Here is a 27,686-nt window from a genome sequence, read left to right on the forward strand (position 1 = left end):
GACTCGAGGTGGCTCACAATATAACAGTGAGACCAATCTAATATTAAAATAAAACATATCTAAAACCCCAACAATTTAAAACCCTACAACACATACATACCAAACATAAAATATAAAAGCCTGGGGGAGGATGTCTCAGTTCCCCCATGCCTGGTGATATAGGTGGGTCTTGAGTAATTTGCGAAAGACAAGGAGGGTGGGGGCCGTTCTAATCTCTGGGAAAGTTGATTCCAGAGGGCCGGGGCCGCCACAGAGAAGGCTCTTCCCCTGGGTCGTGCCAGACGACATTGTTTAGTCGCCGGGACCCGGAGAAGGCCAACTCTGTGCGCTGGGATTAGTGGGAAACCATGGCCCCTATATTTGGACCGGGACTCACTGCTCACAGTCACTCATGCCCTCATCACCTTGAGGCTCGACTACTGTAATGCTCTCTACATGGGGCTACCTTTGAAAAGTGTTCGGAAACTTCAGATCGTGCAGAACGCAGCTGCGAGAGCAATAATGGGCTTTCCCAAATATGCCCATGTAACACCAACACTCCGCAGTCTGCATTGGTTGCCGATCAGTTTCCGGTCACAATTCAAAGTGTTGGTTATGACCTATAAAGCCCTTCATGGCACCGGACCAGATTACCTCAGGGACCGCCTTCTGCTGCACGAATCCCAGCGACCAGTTAGGTCCGGGTCCCGTCAACTAAGGAATGTCGCTTGGCGGGACCCAGGGGAAGAGCCTTCTCTGTGGCGGCCCCGACCCTCTGGAACCAACTCCCCCCAGAGATTAGAATTGCGCCCACCATCCTTGCCTTTCGTAAGCTTCTTAAAACCCACCTCTGCCGCCAGGCATGGGGGAATTGAGATATTCTTTCCCCCTAGGCCTTTACAATTTTATGCATGGTATGTCTGTATGTATGTTTGGTTTTACAATAAGGGTTTTTAACTGTTTTAATATTGGATTGTCATATGCTGTTTACTACTGTTGTTAGCCACCCCGAGTCTACGGAGAGGGGCAGCATACAAATCCAATCCAATCAAAATCAATGACCCATGGACTTCAACTCCCAGAATTCCTGAGCCGGCTTTTGGGGGTTGAAATCCACAGGTCACAGAAGGGCCATCGTTCCACCATCCCTGCTTTAAAATGTGACTCAGAACTTCTTAATTATATTAAAGAAAACACTCCTAGATTGGCAGAAAGTTTGGGGGAAATTTTGAAAGATGCTGGAATAAATTAAATAAATGTGTTTGTTACTAGCCTCAATTTCAATTCCTTCATTCACAAAATTTGTTCCTATTTATTTCCCCTTTCTGGGATAGCCCTCTCACAGTGACAAAGCGGCCAATCTCGAGGTGCTGAAATGGACAAATGACCTTGCAAAGTTCAGGAAGCAACTAAAAGGTGAGAATTAACATCTCCTTGTGTAGGGTTGGACTTGATATTGCCTACCTGGACTTCGGCAAAGCCTTTGATACGGTTCCACATAAAGAGCTGATAGATAAATTAGTGAAGATTGGAATTAATCCCTGGATAGTTCAATGGATTTGCAGCTGGCTGAAGCGTAGACATCAGAGAGTTATTGTTAATGGCAAGTATTCTGAGCAGGGACAGGTTACAAGCGGTGTGCCACAAGGGTCTGTTCTGGGTCCATTTCTTTTTAATATGTTTGTGAGTGACATAGGGGAAGGTTTGGTAGGGAAGGTTTGCCTATTTGCCGATGACTCTAAAGTGTGCAATAGGGTTGATATTCCTGGAGGGGTCTGTAATATGGTAAATGATTTAGCTTAACAAGATAAATGGTCAAAGCAATGGAAACTGCAGTTTAAAGTTTCCAAATGTAAAATAATGCACTTGGGCAAAAGGAATCCTCAATCTGAGTATTGCATTGGCAGTTCTGTGTTAGCAAAAACTTCAGAAGAGAAAGATTTAGGGGTAGTGATTTCTGACAGTCTCAAAATGGATGAACAGTGCAGTCAGGCGGTAGGAAAAGCAAGTAGGATGCTTGGCTGCATAGCTAGAGGTATAACAAGCAGGAAGAAGGAGATTATGATCCCGCTATATAGAGTGCTGGTGAGACCCCATTTGGAATAATACTGTGTTCAGTTCTGGAGATCTCACCTACAAAAAGATATTGACAAAATTGAACGGGTCCAAAGACAGGCTACAAGAATGGTGGAAGGTCTTAAGCATAAAACGTACCAGGAAAGACTTAATGAACTCAATCTGTAGAGTCTGGAGGACAGAAGGAAAAGGGGGGACATGATCGAAACATTTAAATATGTTAAAGGGTTAAATAAGGTCCAGGAGGGAAGTGTTTTTAATAGGAAAGTGAACACAAGAACAAGGGGACACAATCTGAAGTTAGTTGGGGGAAAGATCAAAAGCAACAAGAGAAAATATTATTTCACTGAAAGAGTAGTAGATCCTTGGAACAAACTTCCAGCAGACGTGGTTGGTCAATCTACAGTAACTGAATTTAAACATGCCTGGGATAAACATATACCCATTGTAAGATAAAATACAGGAAATAGTATAAGGGCAGACTAGATGGACCATGAGGGGTTTTTTCTGCCGTCAGTCTTCTATGTTTCTATGACTTAACTTTCCATTGCTTGTCATTAAACATACTTTTTTCCCTCTTTCTTGTCCAAAACTAGAGTCAAAGCTGAAAATGTCGGAAGATCATCTTGCTCCCATGACACGCCAACGTAGCAATACACTCCCCAAAAGTTTTGGCTCTCAGCTGGAGAAGGAGGAAGAGAAACACGATGTCTCCGATAAATCATCTAAGCCTTCGGTGGAGGCAACTTTGGAATCCATGCAGAAGAAGCTCCAGGAGAAAAGGATAGAAGCAAACCGACCCGAGGATATTAAGGTACGCTTAGGAAAATAGAAAGAGAAATAATGATAATTGTAAAAAGTCCCACACCATTATTAATATCTTCTCTGAAGTGGTATGCCTAGAGATGATAGAGGTACTACTTAAAGCATGCCAGTTTAGAATAAGAACATAAGAAGAGCCATCCTGAACCGGGCCAAAGTCCATCGAGTCCAGCATTCTGTGTCACACAGTGGCCCGACCAATTGTCCATGGGGATCTTGAGCAGAAAGAGAAGGCAAGACCCTCCCTTTCCCCTGACCCCCAACAAATGGTACTCAAGGGAACCCTGCCTGCCTCAACCCCTAACCCCCAACACTTCTCCCGTAGACTCTCCACGATTGACCTCTCCAGGTTCCTAAGAGGCCAGTAAGGGGCGTACATAAGTGCACTGGTGTGCCTTTCATCCCCTGTCCAATTGTCTTTCCTTTCTCTCACTTATCATATATATTTTCTTTCTTTCATATATCCTCTCCTCTAAGTTCACTTTCACCCTCTTTTATATTATCACATGTCTATTTGTGTATTGGACAAATGAATAAATAAATAAATAAAATAAACCAACATTGAGGCAGCACTTGGACATCCATTTCAATGACCACCAATACACTTGGCATCCATGAATCTGTCTAATCCTGTCTTGAAGCTCTCCAGGCTGACAGCTGTCACAACCTCTTCTGGAAGGGAATTCCATAAACCAAGGACCCTCTAGGTGAAGAAATATTTCCCTTTATTTGTCCTCACTTTCTTACCTATGAGCTTTAGGGAGGGCCCCCTCATCCTTGTGTGATAGAGAAAAGAATTTTTCTCTATCCACCTTTTCTATCCCATGCACGATTTTATACACTTCGATCAAGTCACCCCTTAAACGCCGTCTTTCAAGGCTGAAGAGACCAAGGCGTTGCAACCTGTTTTCATAAGGGAGGGGCTCCATTCCCTTGATCATACTTGTAGCCCCTTTTTTGCAACTTTTCCAGAGTTCCATTATATCCTTCTTGAGGTGCGGTGACCAGAACTGTACACAGTACTCCCAAGTGTGGTCTCACCATCATAGAAACATAGAAGACTGACGGCAGAAAAAACCCTCATGGTCCATCTAATCTGCCCTTATACTATTTTCTGTATTTTATCTTATATGTTTATCCCAGGCATGTTTAAATTCAGTTACTTGGATTTATCAACCACGTCTGCTGGAAGTTTGTTCCAAGGATCCACTACTCTTTCAGTAAAATAATATTTTCTCATGTTGCTTTTGATCTTTCCCCCAACTATATCGATTTGTATGTTAAAGCTGTTTGCAATATCCCTGTGGAATAAAGTTCTAATGTAAGAGGGTAAATAAAGGGTTTTGAAGAATATTTCTTCTATACGGTTGTTTGCAAAAGGCCCAAATTAAATGATCTTAATAAGTAGGCTTAGGAAAAACCATGGTTTGGTCCCAGTGTGTTCTACTTTTTATCTCCCAAAACTGGCAGCCTTTTGCCCAAAATGCAAAGTTTCTGTAGAGTTTTGGGCAAAATCTGTTCTTGAAATCAATTTACCTAGAGCCCTGTGAACCTCTTCCTGTCCCAGAAGGTTCGTGGAAGAACATTTGGATTCCATTTCGGGAATTGGACTATGCTGTTCTACACTTAGTGATTCAAATGTTTAGCCTAAACATTGTCATCTTTAAAAGGTTTCATAGAGAAACTGAATATAACCTAAATACAGATTGCTGTATGATTGCTATAACCTAAATAGATTGCGTTATGGAATAAATGGCTATTTGGAAGGTCTACAATAAATATTTGAGGACATCACAGTGTCAGGGATTAGTACCGCTCTCAATTATTTTGTTAAGGGTAGGAAGATGACCTTTGGCAAATCTCTTAAGGCTTTGTTCCCTGGCAATGAAAATGACCTTGGCCGTAGTGTAAATACTGATGTGTTGAAGGCAGCATCGCTGTCGCATTTAGAGATTTCTTTCCAATCTTCAATACAATCTCTTACCTTTTGCTGAACCAACAGCAAGGAAAGAACAAGGCTGGTATATAATGTCCTGTCACCACTCTTATATCAGCTATTCTTATCATAAACAATGAAGGGGAATTTTTAAAAAAAACAGCATCAGCCTTCTCAGTTCTTCCCAGAAATGCGTCTCAGAAGAAGTGAAGGACAATCACATATGCTTAATTATTTCAAAACAGAACGATTAAATTACTAGCTTAGTTTTCCAGTGGTCTTCAAAAGGACTTGATGTGCAGTAATCTTAAATTAATCACAACTCTAGACTGCTGCATGTTTTTGGGTTTTGCGGTGTATGTCTTACATTTTTATTGTAAGTTGTCTGAAGTCATATATTTATTATTATTTATTAATTCAATTTCTATGCCGAGACTCAGGGCGGCTTACAACCTGTTTAGAATAGAATAGAATAGAATTTTATTGGCGAAGTGTGATTGGACACACAAGGGATTTGTCTTGGTGCAGATGCTCTCAGCGTACATAAAATAAAATATACATTTGTCAAGAATCATGTGGTACAACACTTAATGATTGTCATAGGGGTCAAATAAGCAATGAAGAAGCAATATTAATTTAGAAATCTAAATAAAATTACATTCTAAAAAATCCACAGTTAAAAATTTAGACAAACCAGATTCAAATAGAATAGAATAGAATAGAATAGAATTTTATTGGCCAAGTGTGATTGGACACACAAGGAATTTGTCTTTGGTGCAGATGTTCTCAACGTACATAAAAGAAAAAGAGACATTTGTCAAGAATCATGTGGTGCAACACTTAATGATTGTCATAGGGGTCAAATAAGCAATGAAGAAACAATCAATATTAATAAAAATCTTAGGATACAAGCAACAAGTTCCAGTCACACAGTCCTAAGTGGGAGGAAAAGGATGATAGGAACGATGAGAAAAATTAGTAGAATAGACGTGCAGATTTAGTAAAAAGTATTTAGTAAAAAATATCTCGTGCAACCAACGTTTATTCATCGGGCAAGGTAAAATATCAGAGTTTCGATGGGCCCAAGCCTGCCAGCAGAGATGGTTCTTTAGAGTTCTACAAAAGGCAGGGAGAGTGGGAGCAGTACAAATTTCTGGGGGGGAGCTCATTCCATAGGGTCGGAGCCACCACAGAGAAGGCTCTTCCCTTACGCCCCACCAAATGACATTTTCTAGCTGACAGGACCTGGAGAAGGCCAGCTCTGTGGGACTGACCGCTGGGATGTATATGTCGGATGAATAGTGATATCAATTCAGTAAATAAATGGGTAATTGATTTTTTTACTTAGTAGATGTCCAGTGGCTGTTTCGTATCAGATAAATTTTACCCTTAGATTATCCACGGTTGACCTATCCAGATTCCTAAGAGAAGGGGCGAGTACAAGTGTACTAGAGTACCTTCCGTCCCCTGTCCTATCACTCTCCTATATTCATTCATTCATTCATTCATTCATTCATTCATTCATTCATTTATTGTTAAAGTTGAAAGGGACCTTACAGGTCATCAAGTTCAACCCCCTGCCTGAGCAGGAGATCCTACAGCACCCCAGCCAAATGACAGTCCAATCTCCTCTTGAAAGTGTCCAGAGTTGGGGAGTCCACAACCTCTGGTGGCAGGCCGTTCCACTGGTTGATCGCTCTCACTGTCAGGAAATTCTTTTTTATCTCCAGGTTGAATCTTTCCTTGGTCAGCTTCCAACCGTTGTTCCTCGTCCGGTCCTCTGGTGCCCTGGAAAACAGTATGTCCCCCTCCTCTCTGTGGCAACCCCTCAAGTACCTGTATACATCTATCATGTCCCCCCTAGCCCTTCTTTTTACTAGACTATCCATGCCCAGTTCCAGCAACCTTTCCTCGTATGGCCTGGTCTCTAGTCCCCTTATCATTTTAGTTGCTCTTTTCTGCACCCTCTCTAGAGTCTCTATATCTCTTTTGAAGTGTGGTGACCAGAACTGGATGCAACACTCCAGGTGCGGTCTGATCAGGGCCTTATAGAGTGGTATTATTACCTCTCTGGTCTTGGAGTGTGTATCCCCCTGTTCATGCAGTTTAGGATTGTGTTGGCTTTTTTAGCCGCTGCTGCACATTGCTGGCCCATGTTTAGCTGGTTATCCACTAAGACTCCAAGATCCCTTTCACGGTCACTCATGGTGAGTGTGATTTCGCCTAATTTGTATGCATGTTTTGGGTTTTTTTTGCCTAGGTGCAGGATTTTACTCTTCTCTACATTGAATTTCATTATCTCCTATTCCTTTCTTCTATTCCTATATCTTATCTTATCTTATCTTCTTTCTTAGATATATTTTACTATGAGTATCTCCTCTATAACCTTCATCATGTATTTTACTATGTGTATACCCCCTAAAACCCTCATTGTGTATTGGACAAAATCAATCAATCAATAAATAAATGGCTGGAGACATAGGACTAAACTTTGAAAGGGAATTGATGCCCTTCAAGAAAACAGGGACATTGCAACCTAGGGCAAAAGAACAGCCAAACAACACTATCAACTTTTCATCTATCCAGCCTTATTTTTCCACGTTGCTTGCCAAGTTTTCAGTACTTGACTTTGCAGCATTTTGGTGTTTGCATTTTAATTTGACAAGTACTGTAATTTCTCAAGCTCACCTTCTAGAATCAACCGTCTCAACATTAATATTATTGAAGGGTCTCCCACTCTAATCCATCTCTCGAGAAAGCAGTCGGAATCTAAGGGTGTAGGAAATTGTCCATATACCAAGAAGAATGAATAAGCCAGCATCCTTTAGGTCCAGGTTTTAAGGCCATTGTGTGTTGTTTCTTTCAATATCCTTACAAGAGATTTATTACTTATTTTTACTGGTACACCCAATAAATCCTTTTCTTGATCACCTTTTTGAAAGTAATAATAACAATAATAATAATTTATTAGATTTGTATGCCGCCTCTCTCCGGAGACTCAGGGCAGCTCACAATAATAATAACAATATTATTTCACTGAAAGAGTAGTAGATCCTTGGAACAAACTTCCAGCAGACGTGGTTGGTAAATCCACAGTAACTGAATTTAAACATGCCTGGGATAAACATATATCCATTGTAAGATGAAATACAGGAAATAGTATAAGGGCAGACTAGATGGACCATGAGGTCTTTTTCTGCCGTCAGTCTTCTATGTTTCTATTACAATGCAGTGTTCCCTCGATTTTCGCGGGGGATGCGTTCTGAGACCGCCCGCAAAAGTCGATACAGGAAGAATTTTAAAGAGACCGATTAGCAAATAAGAAAACTCCAGGATGGAAACAGCATTACAAACAACACACTGTGTAACGATGTCCCTCTACTTTTTGTCTCTCGTTCCTCTCCCCAGGATATGACTCGAGATGAGATAGCGTCGGAGAAAGTGGCCCTTCAGAAATCCCTCCTCTACTACGAAAGCATCCACGGGAGACCAGTAAGTATAGTAATGTTTGTATCAAATGGCTCAGCATTTAAGTAGATGCAATTGTCTGGCCATTTAATGTGAACCCTCCTCTTCCTCCCGCAACAAAATAAACCCTCCTGACAAGTGTTCCCTCTAATTTTTTTTTGGTGTGGGCAGAAAAGTATAATGTCTGAGCTGCAGTCCCTTCAGGACTGGGCGGCATAGAAGTGTGTGTGTGTGTGTGTGTGTGTGTATATGTGTGTGTGTGTGTGTGTGTCACATGTTTTTTTGCTGAATTTGAAAATTAAGGGAGACTAGGATAGATCTATTTCGGCCTTATTTTGGCCTCATCAGCTAGCCATACCCACTGGGACTTGAACCTGCAACCTTTGCCTTCTAAGGCAGAGAATTATCCTCTAGGCTACAGTATCCAATCCCTTCAGCTCTGCACCAGGGAAGGGTTACATATTTTCGTGTCGAATCACCCTGGTGTATTGAAGGAACATCACAGCTCCTTTTTTGCCTCTCGGCCCAACCCAGGGCCATTTCCAAGGCTGTTAATTTTATTGATAGCCGACAATTCTATCTGTATATGTCACATGTTTTTTTGATGAATTTGAAAATTAAGGGAGACTAGGATAGATCTATTTCGGCCATATATATATATATATATATAAATAAATAAAGGGTGGGTGCGCGCTATCACGCATGCATGAGCTTAGAAGTAACGAATGTTTTTGTTTTAGCGGTTTAAAATTGTTTTTTGGGTACTGTTTGTATTTGTTGTACGCCGCCTAGAATCTGCAAGGAGTTGGGCGGCCTATAAATTTAATAAATTAAAAAATCAAAAGTAGATTATCCAGCGGTGGGCTACGAGCCGGAACGCTAAATTGCGCTTGCCGCCGTGGCTTGTAAGTTCTTGCGGGACCAGCGCGATTTTACTGCTGCGCCTGTGGAGGTAGCACAAATCACACAGGCAAAACCTTGCTGAAACACGGGCGCAATTCTGCTACTTCCACACCTGCAGCAGCAAAACCGCGCTGGTCCTGCAAGAATGTACGAGCCGCGGCGGCGAGTGCAATTTACCGTTCCGGCTTGTAGCCCATCACTGAGATTATCCTTCTTTTTCACAAGGCGTCTGTGCTGTAAAAATGTGATTGATCACTCGCGGTAAATGGTTATCTTTGCTGAAATCTGTCCACTTCAAAGACGTTTGTGACCCGTACCCAAATACTGTCAGCTTGAATGGAACCTAACGAGCACCAGCACCAAGATTCAGGCAATTTCTCTTCTTTTCAGGTGACAAAACACCAACGGCAATCTATGAAGCCCCTCTACGACAGATACCGCTTGGTCAAGCAGATCCTCTCCAGGGCAAACTCTATTCCCATTATCGTGAGTATAAAGCTAGTGCTTTAGTTATTGCACTTTAATTTTCGGGGAGGCTCCGTTTCCGCTGGCCGGGGGGCATCGCGGACCGATCCGTCACTGTTTCTAGGGCTGACCCATGGGCCAGATCTAAGCAAAAACTTCAGAAGAGAAGGACTTAGGGGTGGTGATTTCTGACAGTCTCAAAATGGGTGAACAGTGTGGTCGGGCGGTAGGAAAGGCAAGTAGAATGCTTGGCTGCATAGCTAGAGGTATAACAAGCAGGAAGAGGGAGATTGTGATCCCCTTATATAGAGCGCTGGTGAGACCCCATTTGGAGTACTGTGTTCAGTTCTGGAGACCTCACCTACAAAAAGATATTGACAAAATTGAAGGGGTCCAAAGACGGGCTACAAGAATGGTGGAAGGTCTGAAGTATAAAACGTATCAGGAAAGACTTAATGAACTCAATCTGTATAGTCTGGAAGACAGAAGGAAAAGGGGGGACATGATCGAAACATTTAAATATGTTAAAGGGTTAAATAAGGTCCAGGAGGGAAGTGTTTTCAATAGGAAAGTGAACACAAGAACAAGGGGACACAATCTGAAGTTAGTTGGGGGAAAGATCAAAAGCAACGTGAGAAAATATTGTTTTACTGAAAGAGTAGTAGATCCTTGGAACAAACTTCCAGCAGACGTGGTTGGTAAATCCACAGTAACCGAATTTAAACATGCCTGGGATAAACATATATCCATTGTAAGATAAAATACAGGAAATAGTATAAGGGCAGACTAGATGGACCATGAGGTCTTTTTCTGCCATCAGACTTCTATGTTTCTATGTTTCTAAGCACCCCACAGGCCTTGAGTTTGATACCCCTGGCCTAGAACAATAATATCATAGAATAGAATAGAATAGAATAGAATAGAATATAGAATCCCAGCAACCAGTTAGGTCCCACAGAGTCGTCCTTATCCAGGTCCCATCAACTAGACCAGTGTTTCCCAACCTTGGCAACTTGAAGATATTTGGACTTCAACTTCCAGAATTCCGTTGAAGTCCAAATATCTTCAAGTTCCCAAGGTTGGGAAACACTGAACTAGACAATGTCACTTGGCGGGACTAAGGGGAGGAGCCTTCTTGTGAAGGGACAGGCGCGCAAGAGGGATTTTGGCTATTTTTTTCCTTTGCGTATGCGCAGAAGCAAAAAAAATCGGGGGACTCTCGAGCACGGGCGTGTCCCCTCGTGAGATTTAGCTACCTGTACATGCGCAGAAGCGAAATCTCCCTGGGACGTGCGCCCGCAGCAGAAGCAAAACCGCGGGCGGGGCGGTAGCCACGGAATCGGGAATCCCCCCCCCCCTGCATACTATCATGTTGATGTAATGATGCAATGGGGAGAGAATGAAGTGGGGAAAGGAGTGGGTTGTGCCGTAACCTAGTTGTATATCTATTTGCAGGGTTCTCCCTCTAGCAAGCGGAGAAGTCCTTTGCTACAGCCAATAATTGAAGGGGAAACTGCTTCCTTCATCAAGGAGGTAAAGGTGGATTAAAAGATGCATTAATTAAGTAATTTGTTCAACTTACATCAGTTCTTGTTCTGTCGGGCTCTCTGGTAGACTCCTCCCAAAAATTCACAGGTACAAATTTCAGACACACACACACGTTTGAAAATTCAAAACAATGTTCTTTATAATGAAAATTCACTTAAGCCAAGCCCTCTTTTGGTATAGCCAAGAGCACTCGTCTCCAAACAAACTGGTAATTGGTACAAGTCCTTTATCAGTTCTGAGATACTTAGCTTGCAGCTGTGAGGCAATTCACAGTCCTTCTTCTTTCACAAAGTGAAACACACTTTGCTCTGGTTTAGTTTCAAAGCGGGGAAAAATCAGCACACACAAAACGTCGAAGTCAGTAAAGCAGTCACGAAACACCACAATCAGATAATCCTCCACAATGGCCAAACCCACAGGCTGCTCTTTATAGCAGCCTCACTAATGACCACAGCCCCACCCAACCACAGGTGGCCTCATTTTCTTTGATAATAATCTCTCAGTTGTTGTTGCCTATGCATCGCTCTCCGCATGCGTGACTGTATCATTAACTGTTGTTCCGAATCCAAGGAGGAGCTAGATAATTGATCTCCTTCTGAGCTGTCTGCCACTCTCCTCCTCCCTGTCACTCATGTCTTCTGGGTCAGAGGAGCCTTTGTCATCAGATTCCACCGGAGGCAAAACAGGCCTGCAGCATGTGGATGTATCCCCCACATCCACAGTCTTTGGGGCAGGAGCTGGGCCAGAGCTAACCACAACAAGTTCTCCTCTTCCATTGTGGAGGATGATGATGATGAAGCTGTTCCTTCATCTCCCGTGTTTCCAGGAAGCAAAATCAACAAAATAGAATATTTGCAGCTCATAGTTGAACTGTGGGGTCCTTTGTGCTCTCTGAGGTTGATTGTTTTCATGCAAGACGTTTTATTACCAAACTAGGTAACATCATCAATGCACCAAGGACCTCAAAAGCAAAATCAGTAGCTGTTTTTCCCAGTTTGCCCACATTCTAATTACCGCTTTTCGTGCTTCAGTTGATATTCCTGGAGGCGTCTGTAATATGGCAAATGATTTAGCTTTACTAGATAAATGGTCAAAGCAATGGAAACTGCAGTTTAATGTTTCCAAATGTAAAATAATGCACTTGGGGAAAAGGAATCCTCAATCTGAGTATTGTATTGGCAGTTCTATGTTAGCAAAAACTTCAGAAGAAAAGGATTTAGGGGTAGTGATTTCTGACAGTCTCAAAATGGGTGAACAGTGTGGTCGGGCGGTAGGAAAAGCAAGTAGGATGCTTGGCTGCATAGCTAGAGGTATAACAAGCAGGAAGAGGGAGATTGTGATCCCCTTATATAGAGTGCTGGTGAGACCACATTTGGAGTACTGTGTTCAGTTCTGGAGACTTCACCTACAAAAAGATATTGACAAAGACGGGCTACAAGAATGGTGGAAGGTCTTAAGCATAAAACGTATCAGGAAAGACTTAATGAACTCAATCTGTAGAGTCTGGAGGACAGAAGGAAAAGGGGAGACATGATCGAAACATTTAAATATGTTAAAGGGTTAAATAAGGTTCAGGAGGGAAGTGTTTTTAATAGGAAAGTGAATACAAGAACAAGGGGACACAATCTGAAGTTAGTTGGGGGAAAGATTAAAGGCAACATGAGAAAATATTATTTTACTGAAAGAGTAGTAGATCCTTGGAACAAACTTCCAGCAGACGTGGTTGGTAAATCCACAGTAACTGAATTTAAACATGCCTGGGATAAACATAGATCCATCCTAAGATAAAATACAGGAAATAGTATAAGGGCAGACTAGATGGACCATGAGGTCTTTTTCTGCGGTCAGTCTTTTACGTTTCTATGTTTCTATCTGAATTCCTGAATTTCTAAAAACAAACTAGTGGTAACACAAATGTTACTTGGCATAACAACCAAGATTCGTCAGTTTCGGGAGCCTTCCACTTCTTACCCAGACATTCAATTCACTAAGTAGTAAAAATAGCCTGGCCAACCGCAAAATAGTTGCTTTGCTCATACAAGGTGCCAGCTCTATCTCCAGCTCAAAGGATTAAACGCAGCAGAAATAGCTCAGGTTCTAAGCCAACCATTACTATGGCAAGTAAGCCATTCTTCTCCAACATGGATGCCCTCCAAATTTGGGCCCTTCAGAATTTTCCACAGTGGACATGCTGGGAGTAGACTTACAATAGTTTTTATTTTATGTATGGTTTGTTTGGGGTGTGTGATTGTTTTTTTATATTAATGGGTTTTAAACTGTTTTTTAATCATTAGATTTGTACTGCATTTTGTTGTTGTGAGCCGCTAAGAGTCTCCGGAGAGGGGCGGCATGCAAATCTAATAAATAATAATAAATAATAATAATAAAATAATAATAATAGAAGCTATTCAACCAGGGAGTGTCTAAATTTGGACGACTGGGATAGGCAATGCCAGTCTAGATGAATCAACCCTAGTTCCCTTCTAGTATTGGGTTCCTACCGGAACATGGTAGGGGAGACACCGTACCAGTAGCGGAAATGGAGCGGCGCGCACTGCTCTGGATGACCAGCAGGCGGACACATGCATCGGAGTGATATTTGGCTTCTGCAAAATCTCACGACAGGCCGCGCAAGAGAGATTTCACATGCGCGGAAGCCAAAAATCACGGAAATCCCGAGTGCTTGTGAGGTTTGCTGGATACGCAAAACCCAAATCTCGCTCCCACACACCCGCTGGATGCTCCCGTGCGCCCACCAGTCACCTGGAGATGCGCGCACATCAGCACCGTTAGCAGCAGTAAGTTAGACCTCCCGCCGGAACGCTCCCTATGTTCAAGGTCTCCCGCGTGCTGCTTAGGGATGGTAACTGCCTTCTTTATGGCGTTGTTCAGTTCCTAGAAATAGATGACTTGACCATTAAATGTGGCCACAGTATAAATACTAGGTTCGGATAACCCAGACTGAAGGGATATTTTTGGTGCTGTGGTCTTTTCACTTGCTGGATTCCAGCTGGCAAAAGAAAATAAATTGGGGAGGGGGGAGTCTGGGCAATGTTAGTGTTGTTTTTGTTATTGTTCCATTGCTAAGACTTGCCCAACTCTCCATGACCCTTGGTGTACTTGTCACAAATCCAGTATATTAAAAAACACATTAAAACCCCATTATTTAAAACCATACAACTCAGACAAACCATACACAGTTCTACCACAGCCTTAGCATAGCCCAAGGGCAACTCAGTTACCCCATGCCTGGCGACATAGTTGTGTTTTGAGTAGCTTACGAAAGGCAAGGAGGGTGGGGGCGGTTCTAATCTCTGGGGAGGAGTTGATTCCAGAGGGCCGGGGCCACCACAGAGAAGGCTCTTCCCCTGGGACCCGGAGAAGGCCGATTCTGTGGGACCTTATCGGACGCTGGGATTTCAACTAATAACAGTTGAAATCAAAATCTCTCTGCAGGAGGAAGAGGATGGATCTGAGGATGACAGCAGTGTGAAACCAGATCTCACAGACCCAATAAAATCTGACTTTGGCGTACGAAGTTTCTTGGAGCAACTAGAAGATGATGTAGACAGTTTCATTTCTCCAGTGGATGACAGGATCCCTTCGAGAAGCAGCCAGGACATGGGGCTGTCCAATCTTCACGCTGCTTCTATGTATGTCAGATTTTTTTTAGTAATCAATTCATGTTCTGGGTCTATAGATCTTTTTTTTAAAAAAAGTTTTGGCTGAGGTGTTAACTGAACTTTCACGGTGACATTGTCCTCCTTGAACTCAGCCTGTTTCTCGCTCAAAATGGACTCTTAGCAAGAAAATGGAATGAATGACATTTTCGTCCATGAAAACTTAGCAAAAGAGGGAAAATGTTGCTGGAATGGAATGGAAAATAGAATAGAATAGAATTTCAAATAAATGTTTGCCTTTAGTCAAGTATGGTTAACTTTATGTAATTCAACAGGCACTTGTTTGTTCTGTCGGGCTCTCTGGTAGAATCCTCCCAAAAATTCACAGGCACAAATTTCAGACACACACACACATTTGAAAATTCAAAACAATGTTCTTTATACCGAAAATGCAAATAAACCAAGCCCTCTTTTGGTATAGCAAAGAGCCCTGGTCTCCAAACAAACTGGTAATTTGTACAAGTCCCTTATCAGTTCTGAGATACTTAGCTTGCAGCTGGGAGGCAATTCACAGTCCTTCTTCTTTCACAAAGTGAAACACACTTTGCTCTGGTTTAGTTTCAAAGCAGGGGAAAATCACACAAAAGGTCAAAGTCAGTAAAGCAGTCAGGAAACACAACGATCAGATAATCCTCCACAATGGACAAACCCACAGGCTGCTCTTTATAGCAGCCTCACTAATGACCACAGCCCCACCCAACCACAGGTGGCCTCATTTTCTTTGATAATAATCTCTCAGTTGCTGCCTATGCATCGCTCTCTGCATGCGTGGCTGTATCATTAACTCTTGTTCTGAATCCAAGGAGGAGCTAGAGAATTGATCTCCTTCTGAGCTGTCTGCCACACTCTCCTCCTCCCTGTCACTCATGTCTTCTTGGTCAGAGGAGCCTTCATCAGCAGATTCCACCGGGGGCAAAACAGGCCTGCAGCATGTGGATGTCTCCCCCACATCCACAGCCCTTGGGGCAGGAGCTGGACCAGAGCTGACCACAACAGAATGGAATGGAAAATAGAATAGAATAGAATTTCAAATAAACTGAAGTTTGAAATTGTTTGCCTTTAGTCAAGTATGGTTAACTTTATGTAATTCAACAGGCACTTTGTTAAGTGAGCTAATTGCAAATGGAATTGGGAGAGTTGACTGAATTATCACATTGAGATTTGTGCTAACGAGGTTTTAAATTCCACAGGCTTCAATATGATAATTTAATAGAGTTACTGCTCAAAAAAATAAAGGGAACACCCAACACATCCTGAATGAATGAAATATTCTCATTGAATCCTTTGTTCTGTACAAAGTTGAATGCGCACAACAGCCTGTGAAATTGATTGTCCATCAGTGTTGCTTCCTAAGTGGACAGTTTGATGTCACAGAAGTTTGATTTACTTGGAGTTATATTGTGTTCCCTATATTTTTTTGACCAGTGTAATCTAACTTTTATCTATCCACCCATCCAGCTGAGATGCTCAAACTCAAGAGACTGTAGGCAAATGTTCAGAAATAATTGGACTTGATTCTTTCATATATTTGAATGAGATTTAGAATTGTGTTTTAAAAAGCCCACTCCAAATCTTATCAGAAAGCAATGCACAGTTTTCAAATTCTGATTCAACCCCCCTTTTATTTCTACCATAATTTCATTTTTGGGGACAAACAATCCTAATTTGTCAAGCAGGCCCTCTGGAGACCTTCCATGTCAATGCTTAAGTTAAATCTCTGTTGATATCCGGCGCTTTATTCCACCCTACAGTGCTTTAAACATAGTTAATTTGGTTAGCGGCTTATCCAAATCTAACATTATCATCATTGTAATGTTGAGGTTCAGACCACATGTGCACAACAGCAGGTGAAATTGACTGTCAATCAGTGTTGCTTCCTAAGTGGACAGTTTGATTTCACAGAAGTTTGATTTACTTGGAGTTATATTGTGTTGTTTAAGAGTTCCCTTTTTTTTGAGCAGTGTATGTAAAGCCCATTGCTACGTTCTCACTCCGGTGGACTAGAAATTTTATTTCTTAAAAGAGGAAGCCAGATGCTTTCTTGTTTTCTGACAAACACACACAACACTTAGGAGAAATGTATCTTTTCGGGCTTGTTATCGTGTTTGTTGGCCTTTTGTCTCTTTTCAATATTAATATTTAATTATTAATATTTAAATATGAATATTTAATTTTTCTTTCATTTTGTAGGCGTGAACTTGTGGAGCAGCTTCAAGAAGTCAGGGAAGATAAAAAGAGGATCAGGAAAAAATTGAGAGATTTTGAAGACAATTTTTTCCAACAAAACGGAAGGTAACTTGACAGACTAATGAATGTTGCGTTTTATATTATTTTTAACTTCTTGCAAAGGTCCTGTTAGGAGTCCCACTCCCAACTATGGAAGCGGTGGGCAACCATGCCATCGCTCTGCTAAACAAATAATTCCCTCAACACTGTCAGACTTTTTACTAAACGTCCACTTCTATTGTACTAGTTTTTCTCATCATTCCTATCATCCTTTTCCTCCCACTTAGGACTCTAGGACTGTCAGTTGTTGCTTGTATCCTAATATTTTTATTAATATTAATTGTTTCTTCATTGCTTATTTGACCCCTATGACAATCATTAGGTGTTGTACCACATGATTCTTGACAAATGTCTCTTTTTCTTTTATGCACACTGAGAGCATCTGCACCAAAGACAAATTCCTTGTGTGTCCAATCACACTTGGCCAATAAAATTCTATTCTATTTTATTTTATTCTATTCTATTCACTGAGATCATCTGCACCAAAGACAAATTCTTTGTGTGTCCAATCACATTTGGCCAATAAAATTCAATTCTATTCTATTCACTGAGAGCATCTGCACCAAGACAAATCCCTTGTGTGTCCAATCACACTTGGCCAATAAAATTCTATTCTATTTTATTTTATTCTATTCTATTCACTGAGAGCATGTGCACCAAAGACAAATTCCTTGTGTGTCCAATCACACTTGGCCAATAAAACTCTATTCTATTCTATGATCCGATACAGGAAGCTGATATGTTTCTTGTGGTTTTTGTGCTTTTTTTAGAAATGTCCAGAAGGAAGACCGGGTCCCCATGGCCGAAGAATATAATGAATACAAGCAGGTTAAGGCCAAGCTGAGGCTGCTAGAAGTCCTCATCAGCAAAAGAGATTTAAGTTCCAAGATCATGTAATAAAGCTTTACGCGGGATTTGCCACTAATGTTAAGGTGTCGAGGCGGCCAAACAACACAAAGAACTGAGCAAGAGCCTAATATACCACGAAGGGCTTTAGTGGCTGTCCCTGACTGTCTTTGGCAGAAGATGGCACCCCGGCGTGAAGGAAGGAAGGTCCTGCCTCTTTCTTCAGACTTATGACTTGTTCTGCGATCCGGGCTGGCAAGACCAGAAGGGTGTTGGCCCCCTAAAACGACTCTGTTCCACAAGTTTCCTTCGCTTTCATCAATTGGTGGCCTGCAAATTGCTTGGACTAAAAAAAGAGAAAAAAAGACCCCAATTTCTATCTTCTTTGGAGTTGTGTGTAAGAAAGGCGATCTAGTTAAAGTCCAAATCTCCGAATCTCCAAATAATGGCCTGTAATTTTCAGACCCAATAAAGCAATCGGATCTGTTCTAATAAGAGGATGGTATGTTCCGAGATGATTCGGAGAGGGTTTGGTGGGTTCCTCTTGAAATCTCATCTTCGACTGTTGTTATTGTGGGTAACGTAGTTCTTGCAACTTGCTCCAACGGAAAGTGGAACTGCTACTAGGTGCAGAGCTCTTAAGCGTGGACTCCTTTGGCTTTCTATAGGGCTGCTTTAAAAAACACCCACAAAAACACACTCTCTTACTAATGAGCTTTTCAGAAATGTTATTACACAACTGCTACGTGTGTTTCTGGAAGAGAACGAAGCTTTGGAGAAATTGGGTTTAGCTAACGGGACCCTACCTGCAGAGTAGGACAAGGGATGGGATTTTCTTGGTAGCCAAGGTATTTTGATGGGGTTATGGGTTTCAGACAATGTCTGGGAAAGGTTTATAATATAATATTTTATCTTTGTCCTTGATGTGGAGATCGGGAATAATGGCGTCTCCACAATCGGCTCTTGATTTGTGTCAATTGTAATGGAATCCAGTTTATTGGTGTCCCGCAAAACTTCTGAGAACTTTCTCCTGCCTATTAAATGCGCCGAGATTTTTCAGCAAACTAATTCAATGCAAAAGGGTTCCCTAGGCTTAGAAATGTCTAGACAGTGGACTTTTGAAATGAAATTAATGACAATGGCAGTTTGTCTCATACCCTTATAATTTTGTAACCCTGATCAGGTGGGTCCGATACTGATCTCAAATAATTTTTTTTTTTTTCTGTTCGTGTTTAGTCGAAGCTTTGTATGGCTTTCACATGGGTGTATTCTTTCAAATCTCTTGAGCAAAACAGTAGAGGGTAGAACAATGCACTTTAGAAAGAAAATTATATATTTTTTTAGAAAAAGGAAAACAGAACTTTTTTAAACAAGAAAAAAACCCAAATCTGTACCTAAATAAATTTAAAAAAAACATTTCATCTACCTGACTTTCCTGTTATGCCATTTTTAAAGGAAGAAAAATGTTTTTAAAACCTTAAAATTTGCCTAGACCAAGTAGGCAGCTAATTAGAAGGTGTATTTATTGTAAGGGATGTATACTTTTCGAAGCACCAGCATTAGGAAACCCTTATATGTGTGTTTGATACAATGAATACAATCAGAATTTAATAGAAATGTTTTCCGCGTTGAAAATCAGATGAAGTAAAAATATAATTATCAAATCCAAAACTATTAATTTAACGCTCAACCAAGCAACCAAAATAATTGAAATGTTGGACCCAAATGAATGCAATATAGCAAAAGAGTCTAGAATCTTAATTCCCCAGGCTTAAAGTAGCTTTAGACTTGTTTTTTTTCTCAACAATTATCCCGTTGTGGCACATAATAAGCTGCTTGTGAAAGCAAATACACTGTCAAATGAAGAATAAAAGGAAACTTTTATAATAAGTATAGCGTAACTTCATATAAAGTTTCCTTTTTATAACCCTGTAATCCTTTAATTCATGGTAGAGTCGGGGTGACTGGATGAAGCTAAGCATTTACGGGCCCGTTGCCCTTCCTAACGCCATGCAAAGTTCAGTTATATTTGCTTTGGGCCCAAGGAAAGAAATATCTGCCACTCCAAAGGATTGAACTAGGGCACCGTGCTGTTCTGGATAACACTATACAGTATATTAACCCCAAATATTTCATGAATTCACTGTCAGCTAAGTATGAAGAAAATTAATGGGTAATTATTTTCATATCTTTATTTTTAACATGACTCTTTCCTTCCAAAATTACTTTTCTTGTGAAAAGAAAGATGGAAACTCAGAGATTTTTATTTTTTATTTTCAGAGTCTAGGTTGAGATTTTAGTCGCAAATTATCAAGTGATATAATTACGCATCTCAAGATGCTGAAACGAATATGCAAGCCTCCATTTCAAAATGTCAATCATGAAACTTTTGCAGATAGAAATGATTCCCAGAAAAACTTGGACATTGCTTATGTGCTTTGTCTTGCGTGAACAATTAAATCACTTTTTTTTCCCACACAAAGAATAAACATGAAGCAACCAGCATGCCTTCTAATCATTGTTAAGCTTTGAGGTTTAATTTGTTTATGATGTGCCTGTGTCCGTAGCCAAATTTGTCTGTAATTATAAAAGCTCAAGTGACAAAGCCTGTCTAAATTAAGTGGCAGCTGGACTTTCTGATAAGTTGGCAAGAGGCAGGCTGACCGTTTTGCCACCAGAATAAAAATCCATTTTTCTTTTATATACATGTAACGAGCCAATCCGCGGCAAGAATTTTTTTGGCATGTTTTGAGATTCTCATACTTTTTTCCCTATTCCTACTATTTATTTATTTATTTATTGGAATTTTATGCTGCCCCGAGTCTACGGAGAGGGGCGGCATACAAATCTAATAAATAAATAAATAAATAAATAATAACTAGGTATGCCATCATGGCTTTGCCATGGCAAAGAAACTCATAAGAGGAGAGGTTCGTAAACCTGAAAATTTCAGTATAAAATTGTTGCATTCAATATTTTTTTTCTTACAAGAAGTTATTTCTACAGTATTGGAACAATTCTATAGTATGGCTTAAGTGTTCAACAACGACTGACCAATATTTTCAAAATTGTCATCTTTTTTTTTGTCTGTTCCACAATCTGTAAGTATGCATGCAGACTTTGATGCTTCATCACTACTGAACATCTATGCATATTGAAAGATGTAATTGTACTTTGCGCTCAAGATATTCTGTATAAAGGCTACTGAGAGGTTCTGCAGTTCCCAGTAATTTTCGATGAACCAAAGAGATTGCATTGTATGTTTTGTGCCTTTTTATTTTAGATCTAAAAACCGCCTCGAATTACCGTAGAAAAGTTAAAAGCCAATCTTCCTTAATCATTCTATACAGTGGTAGAAAATTCCTTTGTCAAAGGTCATCTGTGGTTTCAGATATAACAATACGTTTATTTTCTTTTTCTCTGAACAATCATGTTTACATCCCAGAATAAAAATGCATTGAATTTGCTGCGACTTTAAAAAAAAAAAGCAAACTGATTGACAAAACTATATGTGTGCATTTTTGTACATGGTGGTATTTTGTATGGAAGGAAGAAATAAAACTATTTTTGAGTGAACATCTCCGTAAATCCTTGCTAACAATGTGAGGGTGCCATCAGTATGAATCGATAATCCTCTGTCTATTTTCTAGTCTATGTCGTTTGGCGGGACCCAGGGGAAGAGCCTTCTCTGTGGCGGCCCCGACCCTCTGGAACCAGCTCCCCCCGGAGATTAGAACTGCCCCCACCCTCCTTGCCTTTCGTAAAGTTCTTAAGACCCATCTCTGCCGTCAGGCATGGGGGAACTGAGACATCTCCCCCGGGCCTATACAGTTTATACATGGAATGTTTGTGTGTATGTTTGCTTTTAATAATGGGGTTTTTAGCGTTTTTTAAATTATTAGATTTGTTCTTACATTGTTCTTGTTATTGTTGTGAGCCACCCCGAGTCTACGGAGAGGGGCAGCATACAAATCTAAATAATAATAATAATAATAATAATAATAATAATAATAATAGTCAGTACAAAATGTTGAGTTCTCCATCAAATCCCCATTGGGGAAACGTTGCCATTACGAGGGAAAGTTCATCCATGTCTGCTGCCAATATCCACGTCTGGCTCCAGCGGTTCCAATTCTAGATGCATGTCCTCAACCTGCTTTGATAAATATTTTTATTTTATTTATTTGTTCGATTTTTTAATGCTGCCCTTCTCCTTAGACTCAGGGCAGCTTACAACCTGTTAGCAATAGCACTTTTTAAACAGAGCCAGCCTATTGCCCCCACAATCCGGGTCCTCATTTGACCCACCTCGGAAGGATGGAAGGCTGAGTCAACCTTGAGCAGGTGATGAGATTTGAACCGCTGACCTGCAGATCTAGCAGTCAGCTTCAGTGGCCTGCAGTACTGCACTCTACCCACTGCGCCATCTCGGCTCATGGGAATGCAATGGAAGCTGGTATGGGTTACTATGGACCAATGTTGGTGAACCTTTTTTTCCTTGAGTGCCAAAAGAAAGCATGTGCGCGATATTGCACACACACCCATAATTTAATGCCCCCCCTCGTACCTTGCCTCCTGCACATCCCTGTGTGACTACCCCACACATGTGCACCACGATATTCCCCCATTTCCTGACTTACGGTGGGCCCAGTAGGTCCGTTTTCCAACCTTCCAGGGGCTTTCTTGGACCCTGGACAGGGCAAAAACAGCCTCCCCTACCTGCCAGAGGCCTTTCAGAGGTAGGAAATGCCCTCCCAGAGCCTCCGTTTGAGCCAAAAATCAGCTGGCCAGCGCACACACGCGTGCTGGAGCTGAGTTAGAGCAACAGCTCACAACAGATAAGTTGTGCCCACATGCACTGGAGCAAATTCCCCTTAGAGTGAACTTTCCCCCTTTAGTAAATAGCTTTTCGGAAACTGGAGGGTTTTTTAAGAATGATTGTAGCCGCTATATTAACACAGTCGGTTTGGTATTTAAGATGGTCTCTGTTTTCGGTTATTTGACATAGGTGGGATTAGTTTGGGAACACAACGATGGACTTTGAAATTTTCCCCTGGTATGTTTCCTATTCCTGTAAGCCACTAAAGAGTTCCGAAAGATTCGCAGCAAACAAGACTGACGGCAGAAAAAGACCTCACGGTCCATCTAGTCTGCCCTTATACTATTTCTTGTATTTTATCTTAGGGTGGATATATGTTTATCCCAGGCATGTTTCAATTCAGTTCCTGTGGATTTACCAACCACATCTGCTGGAAGTTTGTTCCAAGCATCTACTACTCTTTCAGTAAAATAATATTTTCTCACATTGCTTCTGATCTTTCCCCCAACTAACCTCAGATTGTGTCCCCTTGTTCTTGTGTTCACTTTCCTATTGAAAACACTTCCCTCCTGGACCTTATTTAAACCTTTAACATATTTAAATGTTTCGATGGATGGAAACAGATGGAATAAATAAATCACTGGATACCCCAGCTACTTATCCTGGCACACTGCAGCCATCATAAATATGAGTCAGGCATCTGACTTTTGATCTTGTGACCAGAAGTGGTCCCAGTTCGGCCCGGTTCTAAGAACTGGTAGTGCGGGCAGCGGGAGGCTCCGCCCACTCACCCAGGGAGTAGAGTTTTTCTGTGCATGTCCAGAAGTATTGCATACAAACCCACTACTGATGTGACCAGGGGAATTCCACAACAAACCTAAGTGTGAAAAATTATTATTTATTATTATCATTATTTGTATGCCGCCCCTCTCCGAAGACTCGGGGCGGCTCACAACAGTAATACAAAAACAATATAACAGTGAGACCAATCTAATATTAAAATAAAACATATCTAAAACCCCAACAATTTAAAACCATACAACACATACATACCAAACATAAAATATAAAAGCCTGGGGGAGGATGTCTCAGTTCCCCCATGCCTGGCGATAAAGGTGGGTCTTGAGTAACTTGCGAAAGACAAGGAGGATGGGGACGTTCTAATCTCTGGGGGGAGTTGATTCCAGAGGGCCGGGGCCGCCACAGAGAAGGCTCTTCCCCTGGGGCCCGCCGAACAACATTGGTCGACGGGACCCGGAGAAGGCCAACTCTGTGGGACCTTATTGGTCGCTGGGATTCGTGCGGTAGAAGGCGATTCCGGATGTATTCTGGCCCAATGCCACGTAGGGCTTTGAAGGTCATTACCAACATTTGAATTGTGAAAAATGGTCATAAGTTGTGACTGGTCACTAAATGAATTGTTGTAATTTGAGAACTACATGTAGTTTTCTTAGCGATTAGAACTGAAAGGCTGGAGGCTGCCTTCCTTCTGGAACTTCTCCCAAATTCCCAACATAGCTTGAAGCCTCTGAGTTCTCGTGGTCTTCTATTCAGACAGTAAATAGATCCGACCCCTGCTTAACTTTTCCAGGTGGCCCTGCTGAAAAATAATTGAACTTTTTTTGCACATATACTGTTGTGGTTCAGCCTGAGGCTGCTCAGGGACCGGCTGTGTCTCTGCTGGCTCCATGCCCGGAGGAGGATGACAGCGAAGAGGAGGGGGCTGAACAGTCGGACAGGGGAGAGGAAAATCAGGAATGGGGTGAAGGAGAACAGCATGAGAGCCCCGGGGGTGGGGGGGCTCTCCCCAGCCAGTAGCTTAGTCATTAAGTGATGAAGCCCAAGCCATCATTGACATGCGACAGAGACGGTCAGATCAAAGAAAGGAGCAATTAAAGAAGTATTATCAGCACTGAATTAGGAACAGCTGGGCTTGGGTGTGGTCCTCCTTAGCAGGGTTTAAAAGGCAGGCAAGCCCTTGAAGCCATGTGGAGTGTTATCAGTTGGAGTTACGGTGTCCACGGCGTCTCTGTTCCTGGCTTGTGGCCCAGCAGTTTGGAAGACCCGTGGGGGGTGTAGGTCTGCTATCTACAGCCTCGTCTTGGCAGCAAGAATCCTGTATTGCTGCATGGATTTTTGCCTTCGTGGATATATCTGAAGATACAGCGTTTTCCTATTTGTAAGGACATTTTCTGTTACCTGTGTTTTTCTTGAATTTTATAAACGGCCTTTGCCTTTTACCGGTGTGTCTGGCTTCTCTTTTTGGGTTGGTATTGGCTTCTGGAGTGACCCAGACAGAACATATACCGGATCTCTGCTGGGATAGAAAATGGTTAACTAGAAATGATGTTATTGCAAAGTCCCTCGATTTTTTTCACAACTTTGCTGACTTTCGCTTGGGGGTTGCTGATCTCTGTGATATAATTCCGCAAAGTCCATCAGCGCTTATATGGGTTTTTCACATCCTGGAGAAGATTAGCTGCAACCGTCCAACAAACGCCCATTGTGCTTCCCAAAGTAAATCCTGCCAGAAATGAAAGCTTTGAGGCATTACGGGGGAATGGTAAGAGTGTTTCTTGGGATTATTGTGTGCTTCCCAGCAGTGGTGCTCAACAGTTAAAGCTTGTCTCGGTAATGCCGGCCACCTGCATGTCATTCAGGGATTAGTTAAGCTGAAATCTGTCTTGGAAAAGACTAGAAAACATGTGATTTTTCTTTCTGCCAAAATGGGTATTTTTTTTCTGGCTCCACAACAGAGCCGTGGTGGCCCAGTGGTTAGAATGAAGTACTGCAGTCTACGGATACAAATCTAATAAACATAATAAACATAAACAATTCTGCTGACTGTCAACAGTTCAATCTTGAGTGGCTGTCAGGATTCCAAATACCATATTTTTCAGAATATAAGACCCACCGGAATATAATTCTGCTGCACGAATCCCAGCAACCGATTAGGTTCCACAGAGTGGGCCTTCTCCGGGTCCCGTCAACTAAACAATGTCATTTGGTGGGCCCCAGGCGAAGAGCCTTCTCTGTGGCGGCCCCGACTCTCTGGAACCAGCTCCCCCCTGAGATTGGAACTGCCCCTACCCTCCTTGCCTTTCGTAAACTCCTCAAAACCCACCTTTGTCATCAGGCATGGGGGAACTGAGATATTTCCCCCGGGCCTATATAATTTATGTATGGTATGTTTGTATGTATGTCTTTTTAATAATGGGTTTTTTTTAATATTTTAAATTGTAAATTATTAGATTTGTCATGAACTGTTTTATTGTATTGTGAGCCGCCCCGAGTCTACGGAGAGGGGCGGCATACAAATCTAATAAATAAATAAATTAATATAATATAATATAATATAATATAAAAAGACACACCTTAGTTTTGGGGGAGGAAAATAGGGAAAGGAATATGCTTACCAGGTATTCATCTGTCTAGCGTCCTTAGTCTGCACATCATTTTACCCCTTGGTTCGGGCTTTAAAAAAAACTTTATTCGGAGAGAGTAGCAATGAAAGAGCTTGCAAACCCGTAAGAGCTGGGAACATCATTAGCACCTGGAAAGAAACATTTGGAGCAAGTAGAGCAATGGAAAAAACCCTGCAAAGACTTAGGGCTTGGAAAACATTCTTTGCAGAGAGTAAAAATGAAAGAGCTTGCGAGCTGGTAAGAGCTGGGAACATTGTTAGCACCTGGTTGAGGCTGGAAAGAAACTTATTCGGAGCAAGTTAGAGCAATGAAAAAAAAAATCTGCAAAGACTTGGGGCTTGGAAAACATTCTTCCCAGAGAGTAACAATGAAAGAACCTGCAAGATAAGAGCTGAGAAGATAGTTAGCAGCTAGTTAGGGCTGGAAAAAAAGCTACATTCAGAGTATAAAATGCACCCAAATTATCAGCTTCTTTTAGGGAGGAAAAAGCTGCATCATAAACTCCGAAAAATACCATAACTTCCGAATAGAAATCAGAGTCTGAGGCACAACATTCCACAAAGTTCCAATTTATTAACAAAGCCATATTAGCACATCCGAGAGAAAACCGAATCTAAAACTATAAGGATTTCTCCATCCAGTTTAAACTTTGTTCCTTTGTTGCCGCACCCCCAACTTCATCACATTGACCACCCATCCTTTGCCATGTCCGCTACTCCCATCAGCTTCATGGCAGGTGTGAACAAAGGATGACCTTGAAAACCTAAAAGGAATTTGTTACGTCTACATCTCCACATCCCTCATGCAACAACCTCTCCCAAGTTCCCACAGCATGAATTTGTGGGAATAAAATGAGGCTGTTGTGAGTGGTCCATGACGGGATCAGTTAGTGACAGATTCTGAGGAGGATGAAGTGGGCCCATCTTGGTACCCTAGGCCAGCATTCTTGCCAGCTGAATCAGAGAGTGAGGAAAAGCTGGAACCTGAGGAACCTCCAGAGACTGTAAAAACCCCAAGGATGGCAATGTCTTACTCAGAGGGGGAGGAGGACATTGAGGATCAGGAGCTCCTATTAGATGCCCAGGTCAGATGGTTTATGGGAAAATGTTCTAGAAAATTAGTCAATGGAAAGAGGTCTAGCCAGTCATAGCTCTAGGAAACAGTTGGCCACACCCAGTCTGTATATAAGGGAGAGTTTCTGGGTAAAGAGATGTGGGGCAGGTCAACTTCAAATGATGGCCGAAGCCATCATTTGGAGTTAGACACAAGTTGTAGTAGTTGTGGAAGTTATGTAGTAGGTACATGTAGTTGTACAATATCTCTGGGTCCTGTCGACGAAACAATGTCGTCTGGCGGGACCCAGGGGAAGAGCCTTTTCTGTGGCGGCCCCGACCCTCTGGAATCAACTCCCCCCGGAGATCAGGACTGCCCCC

General features: G+C 41.7%; 1 protein-coding gene across 4 annotated transcripts in view; it reads left to right on the forward strand.

The window, feature by feature from the left end:
• Nucleotides 1-21,585, forward strand: part of FAM13A (family with sequence similarity 13 member A) — a 127,552-nt gene extending 105,967 nt beyond the window's left edge. For all 4 annotated transcript variants that reach the window (XM_070758049.1, XM_070758048.1, XM_070758047.1 and 1 more), the window contains 8 exons: nt 1,314-1,395; nt 2,652-2,869; nt 8,222-8,305; nt 9,575-9,670; nt 11,105-11,182; nt 14,654-14,850; nt 17,068-17,169; nt 17,934-21,585. In XM_070758049.1, coding sequence (XP_070614150.1) covers nt 1,314-1,395; nt 2,652-2,869; nt 8,222-8,305; nt 9,575-9,670; nt 11,105-11,182; nt 14,654-14,850; nt 17,068-17,169; nt 17,934-18,060 — 984 coding nt within the window. In that variant the 3' untranslated portion in view covers nt 18,061-21,585. The remainder of the gene's footprint in view (nt 1-1,313; nt 1,396-2,651; nt 2,870-8,221; nt 8,306-9,574; nt 9,671-11,104; nt 11,183-14,653; nt 14,851-17,067; nt 17,170-17,933) is intronic.
• Nucleotides 21,586-27,686: the final 6,101 nt, after the last annotated feature.

The sequence above is a fragment of the Erythrolamprus reginae genome, chromosome 7, assembly GCF_031021105.1.
Source record: "Erythrolamprus reginae isolate rEryReg1 chromosome 7, rEryReg1.hap1, whole genome shotgun sequence".
NCBI lineage: Eukaryota > Metazoa > Chordata > Lepidosauria > Squamata > Dipsadidae > Erythrolamprus > Erythrolamprus reginae.